The sequence below is a fragment of the Trachurus japonicus genome, chromosome 5 (genome assembly GCF_045865225.1).
Source record: "Trachurus japonicus isolate A0001 chromosome 5, Traja_1.0".
In the NCBI taxonomy this organism is placed as follows: Eukaryota; Metazoa; Chordata; class Actinopteri; order Carangiformes; family Carangidae; genus Trachurus; species Trachurus japonicus.
The window spans coordinates 26,333,247-26,351,319 of record NC_140911.1 but is presented as its reverse complement, the minus strand read 5'-3'; the positions used below and the strand labels follow the sequence as shown (position 1 = coordinate 26,351,319).

Sequence of the window (18,073 nt, the reverse complement as noted above, 5' to 3'; positions counted from 1 at the left end):
TTCACTGCAGGCCCCGCCCCCTAAAAACCAGTCTGTGGCAATACACATAGAGCAATACTGTATCCCCATTGGATTAAAGAAAAGGGCAAATTAGGCTACAGAGGAGTCAGACTTTACAAGTGTGTTTTGTTTTTACTTCTGCTGCTTAGTATTGTTTTAAAATGTCGGAGCTGAAATGATCACGCACAGACTTGTTTTGTCCCTTGTTCAAATTACAAACCCAGCACTGAAAGTACTCCATATGAAATTAATTCAGATGCAGATGTAACATAAACATCTGTATCTATGCTCCCATGCTTCAGAGAACAGACATCAAACACAGAAATTCAATCAGTGATCACAATATAGATCCAAACCCACAAGATAACATCTCAATGTTCAGTAGCTTCCTTCTTTTCAAATGCAAGAACCTCTTTTGTGCAGAAAACAATTTATAAAACATCAAATTCGATCGATAATTGATAATCTAATATAAAATCTATTCACTGAGCTCATATTAGCATTGACTGGTACAACGCCTCACACCAGTAATGGACAGTTCAGTACAACACCTCAGTCAAAAGGCAGTGGCTCATGACCTGGGCTATATCCATTATTGATTATTATTAACCGTTATCAGTACGACGAACACCCACATTTCCACATGGGAATGAAGAAAGTATCAATCTATCTAATCTATCTTGAAATGATGAAACGTGTAGATGGTGTGAGATGATGTTGTGTGTTTGTGCTGCTGGACTCAGTTCAAACTCACTGAACTTGACTTAAAGTTTTATAGGTGATCTCACACTTTACAAACATATTAAAAAAAAAAGTCCCCTGAATTTCATTCTAAGGGGTAATTTATTAAGGGGAAAAAAGTTCCGCTATTGCAAACGTGTACGTGTCTCTGAAGTAAACTCAGACCCTGCACACATCTCTGTTCAGCAACAGCTCCTTCTGTTGGTCAACACATGTATTCATCCACCACTGAGATGCAAAAGCAGAGTTGTATAGACAGAAAATGTGTGAATATGACTAACACCACCAGCATTAGCCTTTAAGTATGACAACAGAAATCTTGGCAATTGTTTAGCTGGAAGTTGTGTGAACATAAAAACACAATGGGGGGGAGAGGAGCTCGCCTTACAGCATCTGTCCAGAGGAGCTGCCAGCTTCAGGCTTCATTTAATCTGCGAGTTTGGACAACTGCCTGAGCAGGTTCAGGCAGAATACACACCTCTCACTTACTCTCAAGGCCCTCGGCTCAAACAGGTTTTTCATCCTGAGCTAAGCTTCTCTCGACATGTGAGGTAACTGCTGGAGAAAAGCGTGGGTGTCTCTCAAAACTTGCAACTGGTAGGAATCTTTCAGATAATCTGCCAGCTGCCTGTTCATAGCAGATGATAATGTCAAAAACACATCAGCAAACCCACAGCGAGGGACTTTAAAGAGGGGCTGGGGATGCTTCATTGTGACTGTCTGCAAAATCCATGTATTTCATTTTTCTGAATGTTGGGGTTTTGTTTTTGGCTTCTTGCCTTTATAGTGATAGTTGATACATGAAGAGGAGATGCAGGATGGGAAGAAAGATTACGGTTATTTTACATTTCAGGAAACTGTGTTTATACGAGAGAATCTGGTTTAAAGGAAATTAAATTCACATGCTTTATTAAATAATGTTAATACAATAAGCCTAGAAATGCAACAAAGGCAGTGTTCAGAAAAATAGATGAATTTTACAAAATACTGGGGTCCAAAAAAACAAACAAACACAGATATAAAAATCTACAGAAGCTCAAATCAGACCAAATCATCAGAAAAGGACAGAGAAATCTCCAGAGTCATGAACTAACTTTGAACTTGAATATTTGTTGAAAAGTCACATGTTAACACCCGATACCAAGAACTACAGATAGTGCTATCCCTAAGCGCTACACACATAAATATTGTACTTTAACAATACCCAATATCTGGATTTGATGACTCAGATATGAAAAATCTGTTGTCTGTGACATTTAACAAGCTTCAAATAAATGTGATTTTTATTTATGTATTTATTCTACCAGTGAAACTGAGTAGGCTAACCCTTGTGAGATAACCGATATTTGAAAACTCTTTGAATAAAAATCTATTTTGCCTAAAGGAAACTAGATGATGATAAAAATTCTTTGGATAAACTTTTTTTGCAATTCAAAGTAAGATCTGACACAAGACTTTGGTGACCTATTGGCATTATAAATACAGCCCAGTATAACAATACAACACAAAACAATACAGCACAACAAAGCCAAAACATAACAGGTTGTAACATCTTTTAATGATGTTAGTCATATTGAACAGCAACATGAAGGTGAACCATCATCCTCTCATAAAGGAGTCCTTCCAACCAGCGCCAAGTCCTCACAGAGACTCAGGTGTTTCCAGTGAACCACACAGACCAGGACTCTCCAGTGCCATGCTGTGCAAAATCAGATCATGATATGACACAGACTTTTTCTCGTTTGTTTCTTACTTGTGGAGGTAAATCACACGCCCATACAGGCGACGGTGCAGCACAAGGTGTTGCCAGTTTCAAGGAGCCATCGTTCGTTATTGGTGCCTATCGCAGGAAATGTTGAAGGCGAGTCCAGAGACATGTGTCGGTCTGATGCAAGCAAGGGCGTGTCGCGTTGTGGTTTCAGTGTGCATAGGCGGCCCGGCATCTTTCTGTTACTCGCAGGCGATTTTGCCATCAAAGCTGGAGAGGGCAATGGCGAAGGCCTGAACGGCACACAGCGGGTAGTTGAAGTCCAGTGTGAAAATGTCATCGGCTATCCGTCCAAACTGCATCACAATGTAGTCCACTGGGAAAAGGAAATTGTTGTGTTATGACCAACAGGCAGAAAGACGCCGTATATGACACAAAATATAAAGTGATATAAAGTAGGAGGAGTTTTTTTGTTCTCAGGCTGCATCACTGATTGATTTCAAAACCATGAAGCCACTGAAACCTCAATTACTGCACATCATGGATGAGTCACTCTGCTGATGAGCTTTCTCATGAGTTTCATGATGTGCCAGGCAGAGAATTCAGCTACTCAGCTCACAAAGTGCACGATTACAGAGTACAGTGGCTTGATGTTAAGTTGCCATGGTACACCAGAAAGGGGAAAATGATTTGTATAAACTGATGTGATGAAATAAGATAAATCCCTCTTCAAACATCATTAAATGATCTGATCCACAGCATTTCATACAGTAGGATATTTATAGAAGTGATCTTAAACAGGCACATGTCTTATCTTGCGCTGCTGTGGCTGTTACATTCATTATACAGCCGTTAATTCAGACCAGTATCACATTCATAGTGGAGATTACTACCACATCTGTCTTCTACGGTAAGACCGATGTATTCAATTATTATCACATTTGCATGACGGGGTTAGTCTGAGGAGGAACACGGGTGGACAGACAGACAGTACTCACAGTCTTTGCTGTGGACGATCTGGAAGTTTTTGATGGAGGCCTGGGTGACCCTGCCGTTGAAGTTGAGCACATGAGACGCTGTCTCCTCGTTCCACACTGGCGTCTTGTTGTGAAGCTCGATCAGATTTTCCATCCTTCTATTCTGGTGTCTTATCAACAAGCCGTCACAATCCTGGGAAGGAAATGGGCCAAACAAAATCAGTCAACTCCAACAAAGAGTAGCAGGATTTTCATTTCTGTCATGATAAACAACAACAACAACCACAACAACAGCAGCATTCCTTAAATAAGTATGGATATCATTTGTTGACCCGGTGAACAGCAGGGGATTCTGGGATACCGAATGAGTCAACAAGTGTAAATATCCTCTGTGATTATCACACACATGACACTTTCATAGCTAAAAGAGGGTTTGCTCTTCCCTTGATTTCACTTTGCTCAGTTTTATTCTTCTCTTGGCTGATCTTACATTACAGAGCACTGTGTACTTTGTACTTCAACATATGTATTGCTGCTGGTCTGTTCTCTTGTTTTAAACAGTTATTCTGCGGTCTTGGCTGAAGGTAACCCAAATAAACAATACAAGTGAAATATGACAAACAGACAATAAAACAACTATCTCACATTTCTTGGTCGGAGTGGTACTCGCTCATTGTCCTTGTCCATCCCTGGAATGATGACCGTCATCCTTCTAGGCCCTTTCATTCCTAAGACATTTGTTTCCTGTTGCCAAAATATGAGTAAAATCTGAATTTTCACTTCAGTTTTTAAAACCAAATGTCACCTAAAACAGTATGAGAGAGAAATGGACTTACATAGATGATGCCTGCCATCTCCTGCCGCGCATTAGACATGTCTGGCAAAGCTCTCTCTGGATTCAAAGCGTTGTCAAATACTGTGAATTTAGTCCCCATTAAATTTGACCTGGGTGAGCAAAAAGATTGAATTAAAATAACAGCTGATAGATTTAATGTGCTGCTTTTGAGTACATGATTTTTAAAGTTCAGTGTACCTCAGCTTTCCGACAAAATTCTCTCCACCTCTTGATAAATCTGTGGCGTCAATGGAGATGAGGTAATTTGAAGTTGCGCTTTTCTTTCTTTTCCTTCCAGCCAACAGGAATGTCTACAAAGCAAAAACAATGCAGCCAATTAGTCCTTTGAGAATAAAAGAAAGAGAGCAATCTTATTTAAAAGATCATTAAACATTATGGAACACACAAAGAGGAAGTGATTTTGTTTGAGCATTGTTCTGGTCCCAAAGGTGAAACCCTCACCTTTTTTTCATTGTCTAGATGAAGGTAATACAGAGGGTAGAGGCTCTTGTCCATCCCTCTCTGGTCTCGAGTCACTCTGCATTTGACGGTCAAGCCCTGTGGAGCCGGGTCCATCACAAACCTCTCCAAGTTGTCAAACTCGATTTCTGGTGATGGAGATCTCTCCTGATCAAGAAGAATGAATACAATCTGATTAAAACCACTGGTTCAACTGCAATGGGATGAAATGTTTACTTACATGATATAACTGATGGAAATGTTTCATTTTGTGGGTGAACTGAGGGACTTTGACTCACCTTTTTCTTCTTCCCTTTGCCCTTTTTTTTCTTAGATTTTTCCTCTTTTTCAGACTCAGAGTCCTCGCTCTCTTCTGCCTTTCCTGAATCATACAAGCATTGTATGGTTATTTACTTTTCACTGACTCAAAACAGTAAAAAGTGGCATTTTAACTTGCCTTTCTTCTTTGTCTTTTTGTCCTTGTCCTTGTCCTTATCCTTGTCTTTGTCCTTGTCTTTGTCCTTGTCTTTGTCCTTGTCCTTGTCCTTGTCCTTGTCCGCTGATGCTTGGAACATGGACGCAGAGCCAGCGGTTGGTTTCTTCTTGGATTTGGTCGACTTAGCCTCTTCTTCACTGTCTTCGCTGTCCGACTTGGCAGCTGCTCAAGAAACAGGTGCAGGGTTATTAGAATACACTTCATAACTTTGTATGAACTCTGAGACACTTGAGTCGTGGGGCATAAAAGACACTTACAAAGGGAAACTGTTAAGCTTTGATCTCTGACAGTTTAACTATATAATCACCTTTCTTCTTGGTCTTGGACTCTTTCTCTCCATTTATCTGGAACATTGAAGCTGGCTCCTTCTTCTTCTCCTTCTCCTTCTCCTTGGACTTGGACTTTTTTTCTTTGCCATCTGAATCTTTGTCTTCTGGGAAATGAGAAACAAGGAAAAGTTTGGAAAATGTTTTCCGTTTTTGAATGTGCCACCAAACTCTTTCACTGGCAAATGTAAACCTGCCGTCTTTTTATGTTTGTGTACAGTGGAGAGAGTGTCAAACAACTGCAAAGAAACCATAATCAATCAGCGAGCAAAGATTCGAGGCCGTGACAGATTCTAAGGAGCGGAACAAATTTTTAGCATGCAGTCCTGATTTTGTGCACGCTCAGTTTGAATTCTGCTCTCACTGTCTCTTCCAGCTGTTACATTTCAGATTCTGAGCACTCGAGATTGTGAGAGAGATTCAGGCTTCACCAGGACTCAGCCACATCGGCCTGTCAGAGTCAAAGCAAACTGCTACTGTCAAGATATTTCCTCTGCTCCCACTTGGCCTTTATTCCTCACTCACACACAGATCCAGTGGCACAAGTCCTGTGTCCTCAAAACCCTTGATTACACTCATGTTACTGTCAACACTCGCTCTTAAAACGATGTTCCATGATACTGAATATGTCCTAACATGCTCTCACATCTCCGCTTGCTGACTGACTACTGGTCACAGCTGTTTGTGCTGCCTGCCACTTTTTGCATTAATGAACTTCAGGAATTGGAAGCATACAGTTAGATATCTGCTAAGGTAAGCACTTCAACACTAATTCCTAGAAATAGGTCAGAGGTCAAGAGTAAATCTTGCGTTACTGGTGATGTTTAAGGGTCTGATGAAGGAATGGCACACGCTGTGACTAATTGACATTTATCATCTAGAGACACCCTCCGAAGGATGCAGCCCCTGAATTGGGATACAGCTTGTGTCACTAAAGGTTACAATGAATTGTATAAGAACCAAAATTGATGAATTAACGCCTGTGTTTACGTACTATACACCAATTAGCCACACCTATAACAGGTACAGCATCTATTTCTTAATTGTTGTGGCTAATTGTTCTGTAGCCATGCTCATTTTGAGTCATTATTAGGAATGACTAATTGTTATTAATTAGTCATTTGAGTTGAAACTTAATTCCCCAAGGCTTAATGGGTTACCTCAGTAAAAAAAAAACCCAAAAAACCAAAACGTTTTCTTCACAACATTATAACCAGTCACCTGTGATGGTTATAATGATGCCTGTTTGGTCTAAGTAAACATCTTCATCTAAACAGCTAATTTTTTTTGTCAACATAAATCTAATACTCCGTTTTGGCCTGTCTATGCCTTTATCAAAAAAGCACGGTGTGGAGAGACATGGAAATGGGGGACAGCTTTTTAGTTGTTTTCCATCAACTCCAGAGTGAAATATCTGGATCTTTAGCTGCTGTGCTGAACAGGCAGTGTACAGTGAGGGTTGAAAACAGCTGCGCAGTTAGGCCAACACTGATCCTGAAGACAGCACTGACAGTGAACCACAACACTGCTGATGTGACCTGGAACATGAACCCAATGACATGATGGAGGCTGCAGAGTGGGGCGATCATTTTATCAATGACTCCTCTGTTTTAGCTGATCTGTGCGGCCTTAATTTAATGTTTTAATTACAACAGTCCCAGTGACTTTTGTTGTTGTTGTATTTTTGGGGGCCTTTAATTGATAGTTTAGTGGAGAGAGACAGGAAATGGGGAGACAGAGAGAGGGGGAATGCTATGCAGCGGGATTCGATACAGCGAGGACTCTAGCCTCTGCATATGGGGCACCTGCTCTACCAACTGAGCTAAATGTTTCCTGCCACTTTTAGAGTAAGCACAACATCCCTGTTTCTTGTGCCTAAGACCTTGAAATGTATCTTTTGCTATACCACACTGTAAATAAAGTCTCTACTGCAATGTGTTCCTGAGTTAAAATAAAGGTTAAATGGATGAATGAATGAAAAACATACTCATGTGACTGACTGTTAATGTTACAGTTTTGATACACTTAAGCTTTGGTGATGGTAGTTCTAGTAAGTAAAACACTTTGCACTGCTAACAACAGTGATGGATGATGTCCAAGTTCAAATATACTACATTGGAAATTCGGAGCTAATTGAATCATTTTCCATGTTAATTCAGAGCACCTGGCTTTCCCTACAGTAACTCTACATGGGGAACAGGGAGACGCACACACAAGCTAGTGCAGGTACTTCTGACATGATTGATAGGTGATCAGGATGAGTCACAGGTTGGAGGAGGGTTAAATTCAGCTCAGAGGCAAAAACTCTGGAAACAATTCAACCAACACTCTGCGCTCCATTGTACAATAATTCAACAGAAGAGATATATAGCAAAATTTCAAATTTCTGCCATGCGAGTCAGAATCTTATGATTACCAAACTAAAAATATATTAAAACTGGGTTGGACCAAAAATGTGTGTTCACAAGAACAGAACTTAGCTATAAAAATAAAAGCATATAAAACATGCACATAATAACAATTCTGTGATGTTCATCAGGCGTAATATTAACTATGCTGCATGCCAACATTTGCTAGTATTTGGTAATAAATCAAACCATTGCAGAAATTAAAATGTTGCCCTGAGAATGACACAAGGTGTAAATCATCCAGAGGAGGGCATGAATGTCTGAGACAAATTTCCTTGTGATGCATTCAATAGTTGCTGACACATTTTGCCCAACATCTCACAATGCTGACCTCACAATGGTGTTAGAGTAAAAGTCAGGGGATCATCAGAGTGATGATGCAACACATTGACTGACCAATGCTGCCGCTCTCACAGATGACAGACAACAAGGAAAACTTCCAGGCATCTTTTAAAATCATCTCCATGCCCTCATGTCTCCCTTTCATTTGATATTTCAGCCTGCAAAATAAAGCTTCTAGTCACTTTTCGGTCTTTTTCAGCTAATGAGTTGGCGTGTTTACTAACACCAGAATTCCTGCAACGTGATGTCTGGAAATAGAAAAAAAACAAAAAACAAACTACAGAGGAATAAAAGACTTCCATTTTTAATTGGAAGTGCTGAGTAGAATTAAAAAGTAAATTGTCGTGATTGCATCAGTTTTAATGTCAATTTTCTATGTAATTCATTCAGGGCAAGTTACTCACTTCACTGTTGTCTTTTGTTGTTTCTGTTACCAAGTCAGTGTTTCCACTCACCATTACACGATAACATCATGCAATCTTCTTACCAACATTAGTCTTGTCTTGTAACTGTTGTTTTGTGTGTATTATCAATGTCTTCAGAAAACTGTTATCCTGCTTCTCGACATACCTTTAGTTTTTGATTTCTTCTCTTTGCCAGATGGAGAGCTGTCCTTTGTTGTCTTTTTCTTTGTTTTCTTCTTAGGGGTGTCCTCCTCCTCATCATCATCGTCATCATCTGTGCCTGAACCTAAAGAAATGGGAAACATTATTCTTAAACTGATTCTGGCCTTCTAAGGGACTATTGTGCAAAAGACATTTAATTTATCCAGTGATTTATATGTTTACTTTAGGATTTTATTGGTCCCAAGAGTCCTCAGACAGCCCAGGTTAAACTTGCTGCTTTATTACCGTTGCCAGAAAGGCTTTAAATAACTTACCTTTCATCTTTTTTGGAGCACTTTTGGTTTTCTTTTTTGGTTCTTTCTCTTTTCCTTTTGCCTTTTCTGGTTCATCCTTATCTTTCTCTGGTTTCTTTTTCTTGACTTTCTTTCCATCTATAAGGTTGACAAGGAAACAACAGTGTAAAGTTATGTGGTAGAAATATATTTGATATAATGAATGAATTAATGATTTTTTTTATTTTTGTATCATGCCACCACTGTGGCCCATCTCATATGGGATTACAAGGCACATTTAATGACAAATACAACATATCACAGTTTGTCATCTGCATCCTCAGTTTAAAGCTACTCACTCTGGGTGGCTGGGTTTTCGTCTTCTGAAAGATCTTCACTTTTCTTAGTCTTTGTCTTCTTGGGCTTGGCTTCGGTTCCATTCAGCTTGGCGTCTGCTGTGCCATTGGCCTCTTCTTTTTTCTTTTTTGGCTTCTATCAATGTTCTTTGAAGATACAAACAAAACTTATTAGAGATGAAACTTGAGGAAGAGCGAGAGGAGAAGGAATAAAGAGACAAATGAAAATTGGGGTAAAAACATGACAGACACACAACAACACTAATGGGAGGATGAACTAAAACTAGGAATATTCGAAGTTCTTAAATAATAATAATAATATTGATAATATCAACTCACCATCATAAAGTCAGATGTAGGTGAGGGTAAGAATGAAAAAAAGATGGTTAACAAGAATTATTCTGTCACTACTTCTTCACCTTTTAATGTTGTCGTTTGATTATAAGTTATAATGTATACAGTATATTTGATGTTTGTTCACTCGCATTCATTTCAAAGAACATCCTCACATGAGTTTAGGAACTATCACAGTCACGGTGTAATAGCAAATGCAGTAACTAATAAATGCTGCTCCTGGCTAAGCTGTGCTGTATTCACTACTATCAAACTCACTAAAGATCTCGTGTTCAGTTACTGGTGGATGAGGTAACAGGGCATTAGGTGACATTGAGCATTTGAACCTGAATTTATCTAGTAGAACTGAATAATCAGTTACTATTTTTGAAAATATAGTTTTGTAACAAACAAAAAACAAGTTCTGTAACAATCTTATGTAACTTGCTCAGACCTCCCGGCTCCTGCAGAGTGCTGAGAAACTTAAAACAGGTCAGTTGCAGAGAATAAAACATCTAATTCATTAGCAGTTCCTTCTTCATCACCTGTAATGGACGTTTTATCATGGCTGTGGAAACACAAACCCTCAAACCCTCCATTCCTCAACCCCTTCACACACCATCAGTCCTTTGTGATGATTTTTGCACACTACAATTTCCACATTAACACATCAAAAATATTATTTATACGTGTAATAATGAACAAACTGGAGCTCTGCTGTGAAAACTCAAAACCGAAGCAAGGAAGAAAGCAACAGGAACAGCGTGTCACTGTCCCAAGTCACAGAGAAGGAGGTCAGTGTGATTGCGGCCAGCGGAGACAGTAAAGGTAATCCTATTAGATGTAGATCCTGCATTGATGGAGGTCTATTTGTGTCCACAGACAATCCATAACTCAGAGTAATGGCAGAACAGTTGACATTTGTCACTCTGTCATCAGCTGTTGTGTAAAAGTGTGAAGAGCCATTATATTCAAATGGGCATCAGTTGAATTAATACTACAACTTTTGGGAAATGGATAGTCTTGTTGTCAAAGTATACTTCTTTGACAACCACAATTACAAGATATTTGCGAAAATGAGAATATAAGAAATGTTTTTGCCTGCAGACACACCAGCATTTTTAAAGATTTGGTTATAACTCTAATCTAAGCACATGTTTTTAAAATGATATATCTTACTGAATTATGTAACTCTGTCTCTGACTTTTGTTACTGCTTTGCTTTATGAATACTGAAGCAGCCAGACATATTATAGCTAATTATAACTGACAGGATTTTAATTTAATGACTGAGTGAGTATGACATTAATGCATTTTAATAGAAATATTTTTCACTCAATTTCAGCATCTGTGATGTATGGATTTGCCTGAGATGTAAGATCTGATTGACTATCAGGCTTAAAAAAATGATTAATTGTTCATGAATGAGGCAACAGTAATGAAAAGGAAGGTTAAAGAAGTAAACGGTGTGTAATGCTGCTGTGAAATGTAAGTGCTTTGGGTGGCTGGATTACATTACTGCACTTCAATCCTTTAACTGCGTGTGTTTACAGTTGCATTGCTCAGCAGATGAGCAACCACTTGGATGCCATAAACTGTGAAAATCAGTGCTGGATATGAAGGCAACGCATACTGTCGCTGACTCCAGGTAAAGTTGAATAAATACTGCCTGAGTTGGATAAGCTGTGTCTCCCTGATGGAACACTTCCCATGCTGGCACTAGAACCAGTTACCTCACATGTCGGTCAGAGATTATTTTCTACGTAATCATTGTTCCAAATGTGTTTGATTTGAACACAAATAACCAAAGTAGGCTATCCTATATCATCAACAGAAAATAAAACTGTCTCATGAATTTACAGCACCACAATTATTAAATCTGAACAGATGGGTTAACTGTTAATACTGTATTGTTGTATCACAACATAAGAAGTGTAAATAAAGTTGTGAAGTACCTTTTGTTATACCACATGTCTCACTCTCTAAATATCATTGCATCATGTCATTACAGAGCAGCTTAATAAACAATGAGAAGTAATCTCATCTGAAAGACAATAAAAACATCCACAAACCCCACCCTTTTACCTTTTCTGTAGACATGGCGTGGCCTTGACTTCAGCTCTACCACTGCTGTTGTTAAAAGGTTAAAATAAAAATAAAAAGCAGGCCTCTGAGCGGAGATAATGAAAGAGTGAGAAAGCCCTGTACTCACTGCGTCTCCATCAGCAGAAAGTTGTTAATAGGATTTATGTGTAAAGCCATCTGCTCTGTAGAAACACGTCAACGGGAGAAACCAACAAAGGCCCGGGAGGAGGGAGAGGACTTGTTTATCACATGTGGTCAATGCCCAGACACCTCCAGACTCCATGTGAGTTTTTATGTCCAGGGGCTTATGCCAGCTGTAGCACAGCTGTTGTCCGATCAGATGTTTGCTCTAATTTCCTCCCTCCACACCTATTGCACTTTATAGGTCAGACTGGAGGAATCAGGCATCTGTGGCTGGAACAGAACATCTCTGCTCCATGTTCCTGGTGTCAGCGGAGGGAAAGGGATATCTTATTAACTAAAAAAAACTCTGTTTTACCTGAACCTGCCGCTGCTGGGCCACAACACCATCTTCATCCTCCGGAACCCTACCAAAAAAAATAATGATGCTATTAATCAGTGTGATGATATTATAACTTCAATTGTTAGCCATTGTTTATAACTGCAATGAACTAATGTTTAATTAATCTACAAGAAGGGTTTTTATTTTCTGTATATAAATCAGAATCAGAATTACTTTATTGATCCTCAAGAGGAAATTCTTTTGTTACAGAGTTCCCGATCAAAAATCAAAATCAAAATATGAAATGTAATATACATATACATATGGAGTTAGGAAAAAACAAATAAAAATCCAATGCCCCACCCCTCAGAATACACCAAAGCAGTAAAATAAACACATTTGCAAATTGCATATATATTATATATCACTTATATCATTTCCTCTTACATGTCTCTATATCTATGTTCCTACCTACTACAGATGCTCCATTATTTTTGGTATCAGTATCAGTATCCATCTACTTACCTATCTACCTACCAGTACACATACATGGTACCCTTTTTTTTTTTTTTTAGCAACACCAGCATTTGACTGTAGCCAGAGAGTTCAGTGTCACCTGTACACTAACAGGTCAGGGAATAGCAACAAATAAAGCTTTCCCTTGCTACTTATTGGTTCAGCACCACTTGGCGAGTACCGGCGGAAAGAAGGTGTGGTAAAGCTTCAGAAAACCACAGGGCCTCAGGTAAGGATAATGAAAGGCACGAGGCAGACAGCTTGCACGCACCTAAAATGTATGACCAAAACATTTGCATATATCCATATTATTGTGCATTAAAGCCTGACATACCTGTCCTGCGTCCAGGCCTCTTTCACGGGGTGATTGTGGAGAGGCATGGTTGATGTGGGAAAAGGTTACATCCAGATTTTGGTCTAAATGAACAGTCAATCAGTGACATTTAAACAAAAAAAAGTACATTATCATGAATATATAAACATTAAACATGCACTAATGCAATCTCTCACCAGAAAAGGGTTTTGCCAGGCAGCACTGTGATTGACTCCATCCAGCTTGTGAATACCCATAAGTCTTGATACATATCCTGCAGCCCACAGAGGGGTCACATGACCCCGCTTCTAAGAGGATTTTTAACAAAGCAACATGTCCCCCCACCATCTACCACACAGTCAGGATGCCCTGACCCTTCGAGTGGGATTACTCTAATTAGCCACTCACCATCTGTGAGCATTTCTACGGTTTTCATAGAAAAGCTGTGGAGATTTCCATGAAAAGGATAAAAGGCTTGGGTGTAATATTAAAGTAGAGGAAAGTAAAACAGATTCAGGTTTAACAAAAATGGGTGGTTTCATTAACATGGATACAAAATCAAAACTAGTAAGAGCCTAAATATTAGAGAGGAGTTTATCGCCTGGAGATAAATAGAGAGAACAATAGGTGAACAAGAAAAACCCTGGTGTTTGCTACAGGTAAGATATGTTTAACTTCATTTAACTTAATCTTTGTCCAAGGGTGTGAGTGTGAATGATGCTGAAACATGTGAACAACCCGAGATAAAAGATATATTGCATATCCAGCTCAACGTTATTTAAGTTTATTATATTGCTTCATTGAGTTTATGATGTAATTCCATGATATGCTGCACTGTTTTCATTGTTCATTCGTTACATTGAAGTTGGTTAATTAGAAACCCTTTAGTGTGGAGCACCTTTGTCTCATACTTCCTATGGTTTGCAGGCGGACAGGTGTGAATGTGACAGTCAAAGAGTTGCAAATGTCCTGCTAAGGCAGCAGAAAAAAGTTGTGCACAGCTCAGAGAGACTGGAGATCATACTGTAGGTTACAACAACACAGTGTGATTTCCTCAGTCAACCACCAGATGCTGCTGTTCCCCAAGAGACAGACATGTACTGCACAAAGCAGCTGTGAGACACCAGGGGGCACATGGAGGAACTTTGTGATTTACTTCACTCATACATATTTTAAAAATGACTGACTGGGCCTCACTAGCAATGCATAAAATGTATAATTATCCATCGGAGAGGTGGTTTTCCACAACCTCAAAGCTATCTCAGTCCGGTTTGGCTGTGGCCTCGGAGATCACGAGAGGAGCTGGGAGCCGGGTGATCCCAGCTGAAGTGAACAATAACACATGTGATGTGGGAAAAAAGGGGGTAAACTCAGTAAGAAAGGAGTTTTGCAGTTTTATGCAGCCGGGCCCTTTGTCACTCCGCATCACCGTGCTGCTCATGCTGTCCAGTCTGCTGACTGTTGAAAAGATGTCTAGACTAATGGCTTTGCTGGCAATTCTGCAAACGCCTGACAGTAACATGGCAGTTGGCAAGCGGCCTAAGGAAGGCCAGCGACCTCGAGGGAGCAGCGGAGAAGCCATCAAGATCTTAAAGAGACAGAACCTGTGCTGTGCTTCTCAGCATACACTGTTTCCAAATCATTTTCACGTCAGTTGTATTTTATTACTGCAAGCAAGATGGTAAACATTGTCGAAGCAACGAGAAGCAGCGCAAGAGAGAATACCAGAGAGGCTGTAAAACCAGCTCTTACTATACCAACAACTGTAACAACAAGCCTGAATGAAATGAAAACACATTATTCAAAGTTATGGTGAAACAGGGACCATTCAAAGCAGTTGTGAAAACACTAAGCCAGGAAGAATTATGTTAAATACATAAAGGTAGAGCTTCCAGTGGCAGTGACCTGTGTTTGAGAAGGGGGTATGATGATGATATTTTAGTTCACCCGTGGGTTTAGTGCTGAAACAGCATGTTGGTGAGGACGTGAACCCAGTGGCACCGTACAGCCGGGTGAATCATCAACTCAGAGAGGGCCCATATCTCAGGAAGGACAAACAATGAAGACGAAACAGGAAAATCTGGGTTAAATTAATCTATCCCCACAGGAGAGATTGTTCAAGGAACGAGGAGGGGTAGAAAAAGAAGACAATGGCAGGAGGTCTCATCCATTCATTAGAAATGGAAAGATGCTATTCAGGACTAAAATAGTCTCTTGTTCTTTGTCGATATGTGACCCAGTCCCAACACCGATTGAAGGTCACATCCTGTTTTATATACTAAATTTGGAACTTTATCTCAAAAAGCTCATAAACAAGGTCAAATAAATTATTGTTAATTAACACATAAGTTTATGGACATACACAAGGGTCTGTGAGGCCAAAAGGCTTATGATGTAAACAGAATTTGTACGTGGATTAAAAAAAATGGAGAAACAGGGCTGACCCCTCAGAGCTGTGAGGGCTGAGGACACAGACTCTCAGTCAGTTTCTCCGTTGACTTGCTAGCTCAGGCAAATTGACAAAAGGCAGTATACTACAGAAGTCTAACTTTTTAAACTCACGGTCGGCTCGGTGCATCCTTCCCATTCTGTGGAGAAAGAGGAGGGGGACTCGCCATGACAGAAGTCAGGCAGAAAGCCACCATGGTATATATCACAACAAATTCATTGCACCAGATACGTGGCCAGTAAACACTGTTGAGAAGGAATGATCGGCACGCTACAGCCCGGCTACACAGTCTCTACCAGACAGACAGCTTAAGAGGTGGTCAAGGGGAGAAAACGAAGCTCAGTGAGTTTTAGCAGCAGCATCTGGACTTAACCATAAGTGGAAACATGCATGACTGTGACAGGGCTTCTTACTGATGATGAATGGAGACACTTGTTTTTCAACTAAACAAATGGATAAAAGCCGCACAAACACAAGCGTTGCACACAGGCTAACGGGTTACTCATGTGTAGGCTGTATTGTGAACATCAAAGAGCATCACTAACACTTACATAATAATAGAATAACAACAATAATACTCAATACTCTGTGACAATGAAACTAAATTAATGGCAGACTACACAATGTATCTACAGATGCATATTTTGTAGCTCTGAATTTCAGTGGTTTCATATGCAAACATAAAAAGTTATATGACCTGTTCATCTGGACTCAACTACATCAGAAGTTAAACCTTTTGATACCTTTTTTAAAACCATGGAGAAGGAATAACTTGTTAATGTTCAGTGAATTAATGAAAATAGTACAACTGTTCCTGTGGTACAAAAACTTGAGATTTCTACAACTTTTTTCAGTGCTGGTGTCATCTAATAATAATTCCCACTTTGGCCTGAAAACCTAATGGAGGGGATTAAATAATTACAAAATTCAAATTTATTTTCAAATACTTGATGTACAACTGACACTTGCCCAATTTGAATTGCTGAGCCTCTTAGCAACTGTGGCTCAGCAGTAGCAGTTTGCTACGAGTCTCATGGCACAGATTGAAACTTTTCAGAGTCCGTTAAGGCCTTTTGTTGAGGGAACTGAATTCAGTGCTTTGTGAGATGTCTCAGCCCCCCCAGATGCCCTGCTATTAGACTGCATTAATTCTAGCTTTGTGCATCTAATGAACTGTCAACTGAGTTTAATTTTCGGCTGCTGTCTCAGGAGCTTAAGTATCAAGTTTCTGTTCCTCTAAACATAAAATTATCTCTGTAGTTGTTCACATGTGGTCCTCATTGGACCACCGGGGTTGGTTTTGTTTAGAAAGTAAGAGACAATGCTGAGACTAAAGTTCTCTGTGAAGGCTTGATGCAGAAATCAATGCCAAATCTAATAAAGAGTAAATTGAGAACACTCCTTCACTGGCATCTCTAACTTGTTAATAAAACCCTCCTAACTATATAGGATCATATAAGAGCTGCTACACAATACAAATGCTATTACTCGACCTTATTGACCCAGAGAGAAAAAAGGTTTGAAGTGAAGCTGCACAACAAGGCAGATTGTGTGGAAGAACAGCATATGCTCATGATATACTATAGACATCTCTCTGATTTAGTCAATGACATACTAGTTCAGACATGGTTTGTTGTGGGGAATGTGCTTTTGCATATTACACGGCGTGGCAGCTGTCTGCGTGTACAGTATGCAGCTTACTGTAAATGCCAAAGACAAGTGTGTTTCTAGAAACTCTGAGAAGATGCAGTCGCAGTTGATTCTCATCGCTTGTACAACATTCAATGGGTTGTGATGTCGTTGACATGCCTCAGCATTAACATCAGTAGTCTATGAATGGCCAAGATGATTTGAGGATGTTTGATTGATTCTTGACTAGGGATGTCACGATTACTTGTTTTCACAATTATTTGCGGTATTAAATGCCACAATTAATTGATCGTAAAGATTCCTAAATACCATCACTTTCCAAAAAAAATGATGTTGGAACCATATTGGCAGATGTGGCGCCAAAGTAAAGGTAAATGCACAGGTCCATTTATCTAAAGTAACACTGAATTGGTAGGAATTTAAATGTTAGCATGTCATTTGTATTGTAAAAAAATAATTAAAATAAACTGAAATATTTAAGTCATTCATTATCATCTATACCAAATGTTTAAAACACTTGCCTCGGGATTAATACCTGGTCCTACTGTATATTAAAGGGACAATGAGGAGTTTTGGAAAAGCGAAGCGTTTTCACACTACATTTATGAGCCTCCGCGCGCATTGTAGAATTCTTCGACCGGCGCAAGACAGACTCATGTTTTCATTCATCAAGAATTAAAGTCAGAGGTTCAAAGAGGTTCAGCTCCCGTCGTAGTTCCGACCATAAACGGCAATACGGCGGCGGTATTCTCATGAGCGTCCGCGAAACCGAAAGTAAG

The 18,073-nt window shown here is 39.6% G+C and overlaps 1 protein-coding gene across 5 annotated transcripts; it reads right to left on the bottom strand.

Moving 5' to 3' along the window:
• Positions 1–2,280: 2,280 nt before the first annotated feature.
• On the bottom strand, positions 2,281–12,148 carry LOC146987715 (tubby-related protein 3-like). 5 transcript variants are annotated; one of them, XM_085776993.1, is made up of 14 exons: positions 11,904–12,146; positions 9,490–9,622; positions 9,173–9,289; positions 8,863–8,982; positions 5,524–5,649; positions 5,230–5,381; positions 5,178–5,193; positions 5,020–5,102; positions 4,724–4,888; positions 4,460–4,572; positions 4,263–4,371; positions 4,072–4,170; positions 3,448–3,619; positions 2,281–2,825 (listed from the first exon to the last, which is right to left on the bottom strand). In XM_085776993.1, exons 1-14 carry the CDS (start codon positions 11,916–11,918, stop codon positions 2,692–2,694), a joined length of 1,554 nt encoding a protein of 517 aa, XP_085633119.1. In that variant the 5' UTR covers positions 11,919–12,146; the 3' UTR covers positions 2,281–2,691. The 5 variants fall into 5 exon arrangements, with proteins under 5 accessions (XP_085633119.1, XP_085633120.1, XP_085633116.1 ...); XM_085776994.1 differs by having other exon boundaries at positions 5,230–5,378; XM_085776990.1 differs by having other exon boundaries at positions 5,178–5,381; positions 11,904–12,148.
• Positions 12,149–18,073: the final 5,925 nt, after the last annotated feature.